This window comes from Gopherus evgoodei, chromosome 8 (genome assembly GCF_007399415.2).
Source record: "Gopherus evgoodei ecotype Sinaloan lineage chromosome 8, rGopEvg1_v1.p, whole genome shotgun sequence".
Classification (NCBI taxonomy): domain Eukaryota; kingdom Metazoa; phylum Chordata; order Testudines; family Testudinidae; genus Gopherus; species Gopherus evgoodei.
Window position 1 is genome coordinate 38731262 of NC_044329.1, and position 14252 is coordinate 38745513.

The 14252-nt window shown below is 41.5% G+C and overlaps 1 protein-coding gene across 1 annotated transcript; it reads left to right on the forward strand.

Annotated features, from left to right (window-relative positions):
- Positions 1–986: 986 nt before the first annotated feature.
- LOC115656172 (protocadherin gamma-B1-like) lies at positions 987–3462 on the forward strand. Its single transcript, XM_030572561.1, is given in 3 exon segments — positions 987–2442; positions 2445–2522; positions 2525–3462. Coding segments are annotated over 3 exon segments (2472 nt in total).
- Positions 3463–14252: the final 10790 nt, after the last annotated feature.

Here is a 14252-nt window from a genome sequence, read left to right on the forward strand (position 1 = left end):
TATATGCACAGTTATGATATATACATCTAGAAGATATTTTGTTTAGCATTATTAACTGATGTTTTTAACAGAAAATTAAAAACTATATTTCACCTTTTTAAATAAATTCATCTTCGAAGTAAACTGAAAATGTGTTTTATAGATTATCTGACAAAATGTCGAGATTTACATAGGTGTGTTCTATATATCAGTGAGAAACAATCAAATAACACCCAAAAAAACAAGAAAATACGCTCTTAGCAAGATTGTGAAAAAATCTAATCTTGAAATGTTTTGGAAATTCTTGTACCTTTGATGATCTTTTTCATACCGATTTAAAATTCTCTACCTTGTATAGAAAGCCTCTAACTCCTAAGGGCAACACCACTTCTGGTGAAATTCCAGTGACTTTAAAGAGAGAGATTTAAATAGACTCAAAGAATAATAGAATTTGATACTACATTTTTATATTGTTAGTATTAGTTTTTAAAACATTTAATAATGAATTTCGTATAGAATTAGATTTCGATTAGAAGACATGTCTTTACATATCCATCGCTCCTACATCCACGTCATGTTTAGTCAGAGATATGATTTTGATCAGTAAATAATTATAGAATAATGTTCAGGTTTTGGTACTGAAATGCATATTTTATTTTATTTGCTATTTTTTTAAATAAGTGTACACAAAAGAGAATGAGTTTCAGTTTATTAATTCTGCACGCTGCAGTTACTCGGCAAAGACTCAGCGTGTCGCCGTTGGCCGACGCGAAGAGGCGGCTGCCGATCCATTGGAGCCTCCTGCAGTGCTACGAAAATAACAGAAACAGCAGCAAGACATTCTTGCCCTGTCGCTGATAAAATACGTCATTCTTCAGGATTATTGGAGACAATTGGGTGGCAACTGTGATTTCATATGTTTGTCATTTCTGCGGATTCTTTGAGCCGAACGAGAAATTAACATACCAGAACTGTCCAGAATAAAACAAACTGGACATTCGGTAAAGATGGGCGAGGAAACCAGACACAGAGAGCCGGACTGGGGAGTCAGACAGCAAGTACTGTTCTTTCTGTTCTTATTGTCTTTGTTCGGCCGGGCCGTCTCGGAGCAGATTAGTTATTCGATTCCTGAAGAAATGGCCAAAGGTTCCCTTGTGGGGAATCTCGTCAAGGATTTGGGACTGAATGTGAGAGAACTGCCTCAGCGAAAGCTTAGTGTTGTCTCTGGTTTTGAAAAGCAATACTTCGCTGCTAACTCGGAAAATGGAAATCTGATTGTAAATGAAAGGATAGATCGAGAGGGAATATGCGGGGAAGCATCTCTTTGTGTCCTCAGTTTTCAGTCGGTTGTGCAAAATCCTTTTAATGTTTTTCACGTGAATGTTGAGGTCCGGGACATTAATGACAATGCACCGCGGTTCAATACTGAATATATTGATTTAGAAATTATTGAATCCACGCTGCCGGGTGCGCGATTTCCACTAGGAACGGGAAGAGATCCAGATGTAGGCATTAATTCACTACAAATTTACCAGCTCAGCCTCAATCGGTATTTTACCCTGGCGGTGAAAGAAAGCCCGGATGGCAGTAAACAGGCAGAGCTGTTACTGGAGAAACCTTTGGACCGGGAAAAGCGGAGATACCATCACTTAGTCCTGACGGCCGTGGATGGCGGAGATCCAGTCAGAACTGGTACAGCTCAGGTTAGAGTTAATGTCACTGATGCCAATGACAATCCCCCCGTGTTCACTGAAGAGATCTACAAAGTCAGCCTGAGGGAAAACCTACCAAAGGGCTCCTTAGTGCTTCAGGTGAAAGCTACTGATACCGACGAGGGCTTAAATGCAGAAATCATGTACTCTTTCAGCAACATCCCTGACAATGCTCGCAAATTATTCAATCTGGATCCCCGAACAGGTGAGATTACAGTGACGGGCCCTTTGGATTTCGAAGAGGTGAAATTTTATCAAGCGAACGTGGAAGCAAAGGATGGGGGAGGTCTGACAGCTCATTCTAAAGTGCAAATACAGATCCTTGACGAGAACGATAACGCCCCTGTGATTGCCTTCACAATAATTTCCAATCCGGTTCCCGAAGACTCGGCCCCTGGGACTGTCCTAGCTCTCCTCAATGTCCGTGACCGAGATTCCGGAAAAAACGGAGAGATTACCTGTGGTGTGGAAGATAATGTACCTGTAATAATAACATTTTCTTCTAGTAATTCTTTTAAACTCGTAACCGAAAATATTCTGGACAGAGAGACAGTCTCTGATTATTCTATCACAATCACAGCCACAGACAAAGGCTCTCCCCCTCTCACTACCCAGAAAACCATCCTGTTGCAGATCTCGGATATCAATGACAATGCCCCTGTCTTTCAAAAACCTTCCTACACCGCCTGTGTGTCAGAGAACAATCCCTCAGGGGCCTCTATTTTTAGTGTAGAAGCCTCAGACCGAGATCTGGCCTGAATGCCCGAGTCACTTACTCCATCCTGAGCAGCAACCTCCAGGAGGTGCCTCTCTCCCCCTACATCTCCATTGGCTCCAGACCGGAGCTATCTATGCCCAGTGCTCCTTCGACTACGAGCAATTCCGGGAGTTTGAAGTGCAAGTACAGGCCCAAGACGGCAGGTCCCCACCTCTCAGCAGCAATGTCACCGTCAGGGTGTTTATTCTGGATCAGAATGATAACGCCCCTCGCATCCTGTACCCTTCCCTGGGAGCTGATGGCTCCGCCTTGTTCGAGATGGTCCCTCGCTCAGCCGAGTCAGGTTATCTGGTGACGAAGGTGGTGGCGGTGGATGCTGACTCAGGACACAATGCCTGGCTCTCCTACCATCTGCTCCAGGCCACGGAACCAACGCTGTTCAGCATGGGGCTACACATCGGGAAGATCCGGACAGCCCGCGCCTTTGCGGACAGAGATGCTGTGAAGCACAGGCTGGTCACGCTGGTGAAGGATAACGGGCAGCCGCCTCTGTCAGCCACAGTGACTCTCAACCTGGTGTTTGCCGAGAACTTCCAAGAGGCTCTTCCGGAAATGAGCGACCAATCGGGTGACTCGGTACCTCAATCTGATTTACAGTTCTACTTGGTGCTGGCTTTAGCCTTGATCTCATTTTTGTTCCTTTTAACAATTGTAGCAGTTCTTATGATGAAATTTCGAAGATCAATGAATCCCACCGTTCTCCGGTGTTTCTCTCCTAGTTTGTACTCCAAATCCAGTGCCAGATGCCCACCAAACTATGGCGACGGGATTTTACCATATTCTTATAACCGATGTTTAGCCATAAACTCCGGAAAAAACTATCTTAAATTTCTAAAACCAAAAGACCAAACTGTAATAGCACAGAATATCATTTCGAATGACAATTCTGGAATATTATTTTTGAGCAATGACTGCAGCGAACCCAAATCAGAGATCAGTGTTCCTGATAAGGTGAGTTTTGCGTTAGATGCCTGTTTGTTATTTGGAGTATGAAATTACTGTAAACTAAAACTAGATTTTTTTTCTTTTAAAATGAACACCGTGATTAAATGGGGAATATAACAATATTCCTAGGAAAAGAACGTTTAATATATTTATTATTTATCTTATTTGACAAGTATTATTGCAGGGAGCATTTGTGAATTACTGGTTAAATATGCAAGTTAAAATTCTTATGAAATAATGGTTATATTAAAATACCCAGCAAATAGGTTTCCGACACCCATTTTTGTCTCTACTCTGGCGCCTAACTCCAAACCGTTATCGGTGATCTCTACGGTAGTCCTTTAAACTCGTTGTTAATGAATTAATTACTTTCAGTGTAGTTGGGAGCTTTTATCTGCATTGTTGTTTTAGGAGTTAGTCGAGTGAAGTCATTTTGACAAGAAGAGTTTTAGTTTTTCTTCGGTTTCTTAACCTCTTCTTTCTTTCATAGTATCTGTGTAGGGTGTTATTTCACTCAAGGAAACTCTAAGTTGTTGTATAACCGGTTGCTTTTTCTTGCTATTTTTAATGTTGCGGAGAGAGCTCTTTGGGGTAGGGATCTTCTCTATCGGTATGTTTGCATAGTGATCAGCCCCAATGGGGCCCTGACCCTGAATGAAGCCACTAAGCTGCTGCTATTACGTATATTTTGCAGTATGCATTTTGATGGAATTACGTTTTTACTTATTTTTTACTCAAGAAATAAGGTATCGTTTACAAATATTATTGAAGATTCATTTAGGATACGATGTCGCACTGATAACGTGCATGTGGAGGAATTTATGTGTTTTTAGAGTGTACTTGATGTTTACTTTCAGATGTATGGAACTGAATAGAATGCTGTGACACTGGATCCCTTAAAGATTGACTGGTTGATGCATTAGATCTTGAGTCCACTCTTCTGCCAATTTTAAATAAGGTCTTTTAGATGGTCATGTGTCCGCTATGTATATAATCCATCTCCTGTTAATTTGTTGCTTCTTTACACTATTGTTGTTAAAAGGCAAACACAGGTTCACGAACACTTTTCATAAAGCAATCACTCCAAATTTGATCTTTCAATACTGATCCTCAAAGGAAACCTGCACAACACCTCTCAGTTTCCTACTTGACTGTAACCATACTTCCTTTCTAGCCACACCGGCTGCAATAGAAGCACCATTCCAGAGTTGTCAGGATACATAACCACTGCAGAAACAGGTTTATCTATGTAATGTTAAGAGACAGGGTGCATAATACCAGCATTTGTACATATTTACGTCCACTATAATAACCTTTGATTTTCCTACACTTCAGAATTACCTCCCTTCTTATGTGTTGTCATCTAATTTGAGATTCTGGACTGCATCCCCATTTACTACTATCACTTTGCCTCCGAGAAGGATTTATACAAGATGCCAGCATTTAGGGAAGTGGTCGGATGATGTCATGTGTGGTACCAAAAGCTCATCCTGATACATTTTATTTGCACATGCAGGAGCCAGTCCAGTGTTTGCAGGGCAAGTACAGTTTTGGCAGGAATTCTGTGATCAGTAGATATCCTATTTCTGCCTTCAAAATTAATCATGATATTGTCTCCTGTGGTTCTTCCTAGTCATTGTGTCTCTGTGTAGCTGCTATTGATATTCCATAAACCCGTGTTTGTTCGTTTCCTTTGTTGCTCTAACTCTAGTTGCCACAGAGTTGTACATGGTAGGATTTAACTCTCTCACGTCTATTTCATTCAGAGGTAACTAGATAGAACATAGGGCAAAGGAGTATGCTTTCTGGCCACATACCCTTTCCCGGAGCCAGTCTAACTTTTGCTGTGCCATGGAGTTCAGCAGGTATGGAGCAATACTCTGTACCCACGGAATTAAGGGGAAATATTCCAAAGTGTCAGATTTTTTTTCTTTTCTTTTGTTATTTGAGAAGATTTGCATCCGAATCAGATTTTGCACCATTTATTGTCATTCGGGCACGCTGGGGATGGAGTAATAATCTCCCATTGTATACAAACTAAGCATTCTGAAGCAATTCACCAGACTTCAGAGATTTCAGAGAAAAACTTTCTTTCCATTTGTAAACTGATACGACATTAGGGCAAGTCGTTACCTCATCAAAAATTATTGTACATCAGAAGTACAGTTCCAGTTTACATCATGATGTATTATATATTATATAAATGCCTTTAGCAAAATAACTATTTTTCCTGTAGGAAATATTTTCCATTTCTATCTTTCCAAATGATAAAAGATATCGTTTATTCTCACATACAGATGAAAGTTAGGATTTATTAGAAAGTGGGTGGATATACATCACGCTCAAACTTGGTATTATTCAGCGTTGAAAATAACTTGTTTGTGTTTTTCTTTTCAATAAAAAGAGCTGTATCTCTCAAGGAGGAATAGAAAAAATATTTTGCGTGCTGAATTTCGAGTGAGCATTCAGAAAGATTTTCTATGATTTTGTATTCTTTCCTAATTCTCTAAGAGGAATAATTTTGTTTCACTAAAAAATCAGAGACTCTAAACTTCATGCTGAAATTATGAAAATATTTTTCCTTCATTTATACTACGATATATTCTACATTTCAAACATAATTATTTAATCTTGATTGCAGTGCATGTGTCAGTGGGCATTTGGGTATACAACTAAGGCATACAGAGTGAGAGGAAAATTATTAGCACACGTAGAAAGCCTCAAAATCTTTCGCAATTACTCCGAGTATGTGCAGTTATTGGTTGACACTGATGCTTTATCAGAGAAAGAAAGGCAAAAAGAGATTCATCATCCTTTCCTCCGCAAGTAGGTAAATAGACATACAACTTCAATGGAAGAACTGAACCCATAATTTCTTTAAATTAAGTGTTTGCGATTTCTGAATAATTCCTATGCACAGAGCTCTATATAAAGCAAATGTAAAGAAAAATTGAGTAGGAATATCTGGGAGTTCCATGGGAGCCGGGAATGGTATTTCCACTAGTCTGTTCCTGGAGAAAAAACTTTCTCTCTTTTGTAGAAAATATTGCAAAGAACCTGGCCGAGGATAAATGGGAATTATGAATCCCAGGGATCGTGTTTTCTCCAGACAGTAAAGTAGATATTTTCTTTTGGTCATATAAGTATCACAGGAGGAGTAGATCGAGAGCAGTGCTGTGGCAGAATACCGAAGAGCCTGTTCAGTTGTGAAGTGCTTGTGCAGAATAAAATGAAACTTTATGCACCTGGAGTTGCTATAACATGTTAATGACAGTTCTCCCATATACTATATAATTTTAAAATAACAAAATTTCTGCCCAGGAGTACACTTTATTCTGCTGGGCTGGTAGGAGTTAACGCTCTTACCGGCTATTCCTTTAGCATTTAACGTTACAGTTCAGGTGTGAAAAACAGAGCAGATCATACAAAATATTCAGAAATGGTACTTGAATAAAGTCCGGTTAGAGGAAAAATAGCATATTCTCAAAGTATTCTTCTAGTCAGGTCTGGCTCGGCAAATATTCGCCTTACTTTGCTGGAAGCAAAGGATCCCTTTTAAAAATAAATATTTCTACAAAATTAATTCTTGTGAAAATGAGCGCAATGAGTCCCTGTTGGTCATAGCAAGCAACGCTTTTATGGATGAACATTACATAGAGATATCATATTCATACAGTAACTCACCAAGGCTTCATAAATCTTCCATATGAAAACAAGAAGGGAAGAAATATGAGATACAGGGAATCTGTATTTTTGGGAATCCAAATTACATGAAATGGAAATGCAACCCAGAGAGAATTATCTGCTCTGGGCAAGGGGGCTGAAGAACAAGATAACGATCATATCCTTAAAAGCAGCAAAGAATCCTGTGGCACCTTATAGACTAACAGACGTTTTGGAGCATGAGCTTTCGTGGGTGAATACCCACTTCGTCAGATGCAGGTAGTGGAAATGTCCAGGGGCAGATATATATATGCAGGCAAGCTAGAGATAATGAGGTAGTTCAATTAGGGAGGATGAAGCCCTGTTCTAGCAGTTGAGGTGTGAAAACCAAGGAAGGAGAAACTGGTTTTGTAATTGACAAGCCATTCACAGTCTTTGTTTAATCCTGAGCTGATGGTGTCAAATTTGCAGATGAACTGAAGCTGAGCAGTTTCTCTTTGAAGTCTGGTCCTGAAGTTTTTTTGCTGCAGGATGGCCACCTTAAGGTCTGCTATATTGTGGCCAGGGAGATTGAAGTGTTCTCCTACAGGTTTTTGTATATTGCCATTCCTAATATCTGATTTGTGTCCGTTTATCCTTTTCCATAGCAACTGTCCAGTTTGGCCAATGTAGATAGCAGAGGGGCATTGCTGGCATATGATGGCATATATTACATTGGTGGACGTGCAGGTGAATGAACCGGTGATGGTGTGGCTGATCTTGTTAGGTCCTGTGATGGTGTCGCTGGTGTAGATATGTGGGCACGTTGTGATCACGTTTCTCTCGTTCCATCCCCGACTATTCTTCTTTGGCGACAGTAATCCCTCTGTCAGGGCTGTCCAGAGGATTCAGGGGGCCTGGGGCAAAGCCAGGGAGCTGCGGTGCTTGTACTCACCCGGCGGTCCGGGTCTTCAGCGGCGGGGGGGCCCTTCAGTCACTCAGCGTCTTTGGCAGCACTGAAGGGCCCCTGCCGCCGAAATGCCGCCAAAGACCCGGACCCACCCCCGGGCCAGGGATCCCTGGGCCCCTGCGGGCCCGGCCCGGGGCAAATTGCTCCACTTGATCCCCGCCCCCTCTGGGGCCCTGCCCTGAACAGGGAGCAGGTCTCGGATTATAATGTAACTATCACAAACGTACACTTGAAATGCGTTGATAGCAATAAACCTGACCTGTACTAATTTTATATATGTAAAATTAATAAAAAATGATCATCTAAGCTATCAAATAATATATTTATAAAACTTAAAAAAATGTGTAAGGCAAAGGCACTTTTTTAAAAAGGATAATTGGAAAAAATGATTTAACATGTATATGTCCAAAATAGCAATTCTGTAACAACCCACATAACTTTAAATTATTGTTGTCTAATATCCACTGTGTCTCCAATGCTCTGTGGCGATGAAAGCATAAGTCTACATTTGCAGACAAACATCTAAAATGTATTTAATATAACTTTATATGATTAAACTTCGAAATAATATTTTATAAACATAATTGTATATATACTTTGCTCACAAAACAATATTCCCCTTAAGGGAAAATAAAATTTACTCCCTTTCCACAATCTCCCACGGAAATTAATTCCTCAGATTGTTGGTTGATGGATTGGTTTTCATTAGTACTGTAGAAGAAACACAATGCTGTGGTTAATAAGGTATTTTGATAATTTATTGCCACGTAGAAAGGGGCAGCAGAAATTCTGAGCCTATATCTGATCTCGTTTACTACACCAGCAGTCAATGGAGTAACATGAGTATAAAGCTGCCTTAAATTAAATCAGAATGAAATCTCACTTTTCATTGACAACGATTTTTTTTATCTTCTGGACTGTTTACACAAACTACATTTAGAAAAATGGGAATATGTTTTGAAATGTTAGACATTTCTGGAGTCCGAACACACACACACACACACACACACACACACACACACACACACACACACACACACACACACTTTTTTTTTCAGATGGAGACTTTTGAGTCAATTATTGAATCGGGAAAATTAAAATATTTACCTCGGCTCAGTGTACGTTTTCCATCTTCTGCTTTCAAACAATAATCGAATCATAAAAGTGTAGGGCTGAAAGGTATCTCGCGGTGTCAGCTCAGGGGGCTAGACTAGATGACCTCGCCGCAGGGTCATCTAGTCTAGCCCCCTGAGCTGAGGGTTTTCACTTTTCGCAGTTCACTTTTCGGAACCTCTCAAGTCTGTCACTTGGAGCTCCAGAGTATGATACCTTTAAAAGTGTAATGCAAATTAGGACACACAGTGAGACAAAGATTAAATTAGCACACAAACTAGATATTCAGTTAATGTAGCATCTGAGTTGGTGCAATTATTGGTTGAGACTCTGAGCGCCGCTGTTAGCCCAATAAGACAGAGAACTGGAAAGAGAGATCCAGCCAGCCCAGCCCCGCTGTTACAAAGCACAGCACAGGAGATCAGATCTGCACTGATTGCGGTTGAGTGGAAAAGAGGAAGATAGGTGAGTGCTTCTAGTTCTTCGCTGATTTGGACTGATTTGAACTTTATACTTGTAGCTTCCGAACCATCTCTATATATCTGGGGAAATATATATAATCAATAGGATCGGAAACTATCCCGGTGCTTTGGAAATGGCGGATAAAGAAAGGAGCTGGGATTGCAAAATAAGACTTTCGCTTTTCTTGATAATTGTGACAGTCTGGGGTACAATTTCTGAACAGATTCGTTATTCAATTCCTGAAGAAATGCAGAAAGGCTCTTTTGTGGGGGATACAGCAAAGGATCTGGGACTGGATATAAAGGAGCTCTCAGACCGCGGAGTCAGGATAATTTCCAGAGGTATGAAGCAATATTTTGCTCTCAGTTTGAACAGTGGACATTTATATATTAGCGAAAGAATAGACAGAGAAGAGATCTGTGGCCGGCTAGAGAATTGTTTATTAAATTTTGAGATTTTTGTTCTGGATAAAGTGAAGCTTTTTGCGGTTGAAGTCGAAATAACAGATATTAATGATAATGCGCCGAGTTTCCCAGTGGAGGAAGTGGAGTTAAAAATAACTGAAACCACGGGAAAGGGGGAGCATTTTCTTTTGCCGGAGGCTTGGGATCCAGATAAGGGACTCAATTCCCTCCAAAGCTACCAAATTAGTAAAAGTAAACACTTCTCTCTGGATGTGCAAACGGGAGTTGATGGTGGCAAGTACGCAGAGCTGGTTCTTGAAAAATTATTGGACAGGGAAGAAGAAAAAATTCACCAGTTAATCCTTACAGCTGCAGACGGCGGAGATCCAGTCAAATCTGGCACTGTGAAAATCAGAATTATTGTTATGGATGTAAATGACAATGCACCAGTTTTCAGCCAATCTGTCTATAAAGTGGATATTATGGAAAATGTCCCTGTCGGTTTCTTGGTGCTTACAGTAAACGCCACTGACCAAGATGAAGGAATTAATTCAGAGGTAACATACTCATTTAGAAAAATAGAAGACAAAGCTGCCCATATATTCCAGTTGGATTCTGGGACGGGAGACATATCAGTTGTAGGGAATCTGGACTTCGAGGACTCTGAAATACATGAAATGGAAGTGCAAGCTCAGGACGGGAGTGGATTATCGTCTCGAGCCAAAATCTTGTTAAGAGTCATTGATGCAAATGATAATGCCCCGCAGATTACTGTAACATCTCTTCGCAGAGGAATCATTGAAGACTCCCTTCCTGAAACTGTAATTGCTCTTATAAATGTACAAGACCGAGATTCCGGAGTCAATGGTGAGATCACGTGCACTATCCCGGATAATCTCCCATTTCGATTACAGAAGTCATTTGATAATTATTACAGTTTGGAGACTACCAGAGCCCCGGACAGGGAGCAGATCTCGGATTACAATATAACTATCACAGCCACGGATCAAGGCACTCCTCCCATCGCTACAACCACCTTCCTCCTACTGAAGATATTAGACAAAAACGACAACCCGCCCATTTTCAGCCAAACAACCTACGCCTCTTACATCCTGGAAAATAATCCAAAAGGTGCTTCCATAATCGTGGTAAAGGCAAATGACCTCGACCTGGGTGAGAACGCCAAAGTCACTTACTCTGTTACTGAAGGTCAGATCCAGGAAGCTCCGCTCTCCTCGTACATCTCCATTAACTCCGAGACTGGGGCTCTCTACGCTCTGCGCTCCTTCGATTACGAACAGTTCCGGGAGATTCGGTTCCAAGTGCAGGCTCAGGATGGGGGTTCCCCACCTCTCAGCAGTAATGTCTCCGTCACTCTCTTTCTACTGGATCAGAATGACAACAGCCCGCACATCTTACACCCCTCCTTTCCCACCGACGGCTCCACCGGAGTGGAGTTGGCCCCTCGCTCCTCCGAGCCGGGTTACCTGGTCACTAAGGTGGTGGCGGTGGATGCAGATTCCGGGCAGAACGCCTGGCTCTCCTACCAGCTGCTGAAGGCTACAGAGCCGGGGCTCTTCTCTGTGGGACTCCACAGCGGCGAGATCAGGACGGCGCGCTCCTTTCTCGACAAAGATGCGCTCAAGCAAAGTCTGGTGGTTTTAGTGAAGGACAACGGGCAGCCCCCTCTCTCTGCCACGGCCACTGTCACGGTGGTGGTGGCTGACAGCATCCCCGAAATCCTCTCCGATTTAAGCAGCCTCTCAGCTCCTGTAGACCCCCAGTCCAGCCTCACCTTGTATTTGGTGATCTCTGTAGCTTCCGTTTCTTGCTTGTTCTTCACCTTTATCATAGTGTTAGTGGCCCTGAGGCTCCGCCGGTGGAGAAGCTCGCAGCTGTTTGACTCCTCAAGTGTGACTTTCAGTGGAGTTCCCGTCTCGCAGTTTGTGGGGCTCGATGGAGTCAGAGCTTTTCTTCACTCCTACTCACGTGAGGTTTCTCTAACCACAGACTCCAGAAAAAGTCAGTGGAAATTTCCTAGTGGAAGTTGTTCAAATACTCTGATAGATCAGCATCCTTCTGAGAAATCAGGGCCTCTTTTAATTGCAGATGATTCAAATATTAATAAAGAAGGTCAAGTCATCAGCCAGGTAGGTTTCATGGTTTTGTTTTGAATTTTGATTTCTGTTGAAATCTTAGCTTTCAATGTACTAAAATACTAATACTAATACTACACGTTTTTGTGTGTAAATCTCAAGTGTGATTCTGTGAGTGCGCTTCCCAAAATACTGGCTGCCATTCTAGGAAGTTGTGTCAAGCATTAATTTTTAAATTTAAAAACTGTAATCGGACATAAATCATATTTTTAACTAAACAGTCTTTCTCAATCTCTCTCTCTACTCGTTAAGAAAAATCAGTCAATCAAATAGTTGTTATTAATAACTAATAATAATAATATTAATTAATTTCCTTAGAATGAGTCTGCTCTTGACATCCTGTTGTATACATTTCCTTCCTTCCTCATCATCATTTTCCTGTTATTGTGGATATGCATTTGCAAAAATCTTTGATTTACACCATAATCTAGGGCCCCATTTCGGGAGAGAATTTAGTGTTTAAACACATTTGTAAATCCCATCAGTATAAAATTAACAGGTGCTTTCCTGAATTCTAGAATAGAAAAGTAAAACTAAGTGTGTTTCTGATCTCTCCTTGTGGTATCTTGTATAGTAGTCTCTTACCTAGCACAGAAATTGCTTTGCGTCTAACTTCTGGAAAGTTCTCCCTAATTATCCTTTGGGTCATAGATGAAGAGATGGGCTCTGATGCAAGGCAGTGAGGTGACTCAGAAAGGTATGGAAACATATGCCTACTTTTTAGTATGTTCAGATGCTTCAAGTAGGCACCCTTAGGGATGGTGCTGAATTTGGGCCTGAGAGTATTTAGATTAGGGGCTAAATTCACAAAATGATTTAGGCACCTAACGTCCACTCTAGTTGCCTACATCCCAGAATCAGGCCACATTGGGATTCACAAAGCTCCCACTCAACTTCCTCCAAACCTTGTAGGTGCTTAAAATTGTTGAGCATCTAAATGTTTTCAGTAAAATCTCCCCAGGTGCTTCTAACTTCTAACTATGCACACTTCAGCCCCACAAGAGATGTCTGGGTGCCTAAGCCTCAGAGCACTGGGAAAAGATAGGCATTCTTCTGCTTAACTTGCCTGCAGGGTGCAATTCGGTAGGCAGGCTCCAAGAGCATGTACCAGACCAGGGTCTCATGGAAAAGTTTACACACACACGGGGAGGACTTCTCTGAGTGCTTGAAGCCCAGTAGTTGAAGTACTCACCTAGTATAGAGGAGATTCCTGGTTCATGTCCCCCCTCTGGCTGATAGGGAGAAAATATTTGTATATGTATGTGCTACCTCTGTGTTGAGTGCTTTAGCCACTGGGCTGTAGGCCATTCTGATTTGGGGCTCCTTCAGTCTCCCTTGTTGGATCTTTTTCACTGTGGATTAAATAATGAAATAATTGCTGGGCTAGAGCAAGCATGCAAATGGGGCCAAAGCCTGGTAGTTAAAGCACTCATCTGTGAAGAGGAAGACCCAGAAGCTAGTCCCCTTACTCCAATGATTTTTTTAAATTATTTACTCACAGTGACACAGCTTCACCAGGAGAAACTGAGGGAGACCCACCTCTGAATGTCCTATAGCTCAGTGGCTAGGGCACTTACCTGAAAGATAATAGATCTCAATTCAACCCCTCTGCTGGAAGGAGAACTTGACCTGGGCATCTCCGATATCCCAGCTGACTACCTTAATCACTGGGATAGAAGTTATGAGAAATGTTCAGGTTCTTCTCCTCATTTCCACTTCCTTTCCACATAGGTTCTTATTGTGGTAAAGGCCCCTAACTCCAGAGGGTTTGCAGCTAAGAATCCCAAGCAGAGGGAGGAAGCAGGGATTTAGGGCCTATCTCTAGGAGCCACCTTGCATGCTGACTTTTATGAATCCCATTCTGAGGTGCCTATCTCTCACCATTCATTGTAGAGGGAGTTAGGCATCAAACTCAGACATCCTGAATCCCAGTGATTTTCTAGGTACCTAAAAGTTAGGTGTGCTAATGCTCAGTTATCTATGCTTAAATTGTAAGAACTCCATGGAACTGACTATCTTTTATTTGCTCTGTAAAATGCATTCCACTTTTTACTACCACTACTATTGTTACTTCCAATACGTAGGATAATA